The sequence below is a fragment of the Mus caroli genome, chromosome 15 (assembly GCF_900094665.2).
Source record: "Mus caroli chromosome 15, CAROLI_EIJ_v1.1, whole genome shotgun sequence".
In the NCBI taxonomy this organism is placed as follows: Eukaryota; Metazoa; Chordata; class Mammalia; order Rodentia; family Muridae; genus Mus; species Mus caroli.
The window spans coordinates 30,825,421-30,828,395 of NC_034584.1; the positions used below are offsets into that span (position 1 = coordinate 30,825,421).

Here is a 2,975-nt window from a genome sequence, read left to right on the forward strand (position 1 = left end):
CATAGCACAGACATGGTGACATAGCACAGACATGGTGACATAGCACAGACATGGTGGCATAGCACAGACATGGTGGCAAGAACATCAAGAGTTCACATCTTGATCTGCAAGTAGGGGACAAAGAAAAAAATACTAGAACCAGCCAAGTCTCTTGAAACCTCAGAGCTCACCTCCAGTGACACATCTCCTCCAAGGGCACACCTCCTAATCCTTCATAAACGGTTTCATCAACTGGGGGCCAAGGATTCAATTTTAAAGTCTAGGGAAGCGATTCTTATTCAAATCACTACAAGTAGCTAATTACTTCTCAGTCCTCTGCACTGTACAAAGTTGTGGTTTGTTTCTCTGACTACAGAAAGAGACAAGGAGAAATAAGTGCTCTGGGTCAGAAGGGTCAGAATGTTTCTTTTTCTTTCTTTTCTTTTCTTTTCTTTTCTTTTTTTTTTTCTCAGTATTGAGGAAGGGGCCATAGACAAAAAAAAAAAAGTCCAGACATTTAGTCAGAAATACCTTGAAAGTTTAGGTTAATTTTCTTGCTATCAAAAGTCCCTTGAGGACTTAGTAGAGTCCATCAGGCAGCCTTGTCTGTATTACCTTAGACTATTTAAACATCTTCATTTCCTGTTCCCTGGAAATTACTTCAAGGATGAGCTGAACACTAACTAGTTCCCTGTTCTGATGATTCACTTTCTTTCCTTAAGGCATGACATCTCTGCTAAAACTGGATCATAGGTCAAGTCAAGGACAAGACTGACAGGACGCTTTAAAGGGTTACACCAAGGTAGTCGAAAACTGTCCTACAAAGGGTGGCTGAATATTTAAATAGGAGAAAAGCTTTCATACAAAGAATGCCTTTGATTTTCTTTTAAATTATCTTTATTTAGTGTATGTACACATGGGAGCTGAGGTCAGTGACATAAGGCAGCTTAGATTCTTTATATATAGATTCTCTAGTAGATTTTCTTATATTTTCAAATAGATTCTCTCCTTTTGTCATGTAGATCTCAGAGATCAAACTCAGTTCATTGGCCATGATAGCAAGCACCTTTACTTGCTGAGCCATCTGGCCAGCCAAGTGGTGGCTTTTATAACAGGGAATGTTTCTCTGATAAGTCATTTAGTTTTAGATTTTAAGACATTTTAATTTTTATGATAATCAAATTAATTCTTAGAACAATTAGAGAAAAATCAGGATACAGAGTCCTTTGAAATATTTTTTAGAAAACAGTTGGGGATACTTAGCTATATAGAAGTCAAGCACAGCAAATTGGCTTTTTCTTGTTCTCAAAAAGTTTAGACTCCAGTGATGGAGTCAGATCTGTAAATAGTTAATAAATAGTGGGCTTTGTGTTTAACTGCCTTTAGAATGCAGAGCTAAGGGGGGAATAGAAACACGTAACAACTTCGTAGAATAAAGTGTCCTTCAACTGTGTTAAAGATGCATATGTGTGTTTTGAGTTGAGTTGGGGCATATACTAGGTACAGAGAGCCCAGGAGTGGAGGTGAATGTAGGTGAGGGTCGAGACTTTAACATTAGCAGGGCAGAGGCCCTCATCACAGTTGGGCACAATGGGGAGAAAGAAGAAGTAGGATGACATCCAAGTGCCCTGGAAACTTGTGACAATCAGGATTTCTGCAGAAGGAGCCACAGTAAAAGAGGCCCAGGGACCTTGACATTGCTTCCATGTGTGAATCTATGAGTCTTTCCCATGAGTCTGTGTAAACAATCCACGGTGCCTTTGTGTGCTGTGAAAACACATTCACTGCTTGTCAGGCAAATGTCTAGCTTTGTTTCTTCATCTAGGGACTGTCAGTCTTTGCTCTTTTATCACTGTCTTAACCATAATGATAGGTCCAGACTTGGACCTATCTAATACTGCAGATCATGAAACCCAGTGTTCAAGCACAAGAAGGCTCTTGCCTCTTCCCTCAGGTAACCTTAGCTGTGAACATGATGTTCTTGCAGTTGTTTTTCACATAGTTCTGATCTGTTTCACATATTTATCCACTTAGGCAACACTGGTATTTAATGCAGAAGGACATCTGTTCTGCTGGGCTGGCACCTGGCTCCTGAGATAGCAGAGGCTCTTTTATTCATTAGCTTTCTCATGACTGAAAAGTTAACTTTGAGACTAAGCAAATGAACTTACTGAAATCTTTGGTCATATGAGGGAACTTGGGGTTTATTGCTAGATTTGGTGAGAGTTTTTTGGTTTTAGTTTTAGTTTTGATTTTGGTCTTTTTTTTTAATGTTCAGCCTATGGGATGGGTAGTAAGTCAAAATGCAAGCACCTGAAAAGGTTTGCACATTGCATTTACAGTCCTGAGTTATAAGGGTTTCCATAGCATTCATATGCACACAGGAAGCTGGCCCCATAGCTGGCCTCCAGCCCACACGGGGCTAGTGCCAATTCTAAAAACCAGAGAATGAAGACACTCACGCCCCACCATCCATCATTGTTTCCATGAACCTTACAGCCTGGATATTGAAAAATCTGGATTTGATTTTTTTTCAAGTCAACCAAATAGCTTGTACACATGGTTAGAAAGTGTTTGCATGTTGAATCAGAACTGGAGATACTTTAAGTCACCCATTTCAACAGTGTTCTTATTTCTTATTAATCATATTCGGAACATTCTTTTGGCAGGTTGTATTCCTCACTGGCTTTGGCTATGTGTATGTGGACATCGCCCAACAGTGTGGCACAGTCTTTATCATTCTAGCCCCGGAAGGAAAAGCAGGACCCATATTTACCAGCACCAGCAGGTGGGTTGGTTTTTCTAGCAGCAGTACAGTATGCTTTCTTTATAATATTGTAAACCTATTATTTGTCATTCTTTTTGTTGTTGTTTTTTTGTTGTTGTTGTTGTTGTTTTGATTTTTCGAGACAGGGTTTCTCTGTGTAGCCCTGGCTGTCCTGGAACTCACTTTGTAGACCAGGCTGGCCTCGAACTCAGAAATCCGCCTGCCTCTG

General features: G+C 40.0%; 1 protein-coding gene across 2 annotated transcripts in view; it reads left to right on the forward strand.

The window, feature by feature from the left end:
- Positions 1 to 2,975, forward strand: part of Vps13b (vacuolar protein sorting 13 homolog B) — a 543,216-nt gene that overhangs the window by 515,481 nt on the left and 24,760 nt on the right. For both annotated transcript variants that reach the window (XM_021183993.2, XM_029469591.1), the window contains exon 55: positions 2,649 to 2,767. In XM_021183993.2, the coding sequence (XP_021039652.1) occupies positions 2,649 to 2,767 (119 nt within the window). The remainder of the gene's footprint in view (positions 1 to 2,648; positions 2,768 to 2,975) is intronic.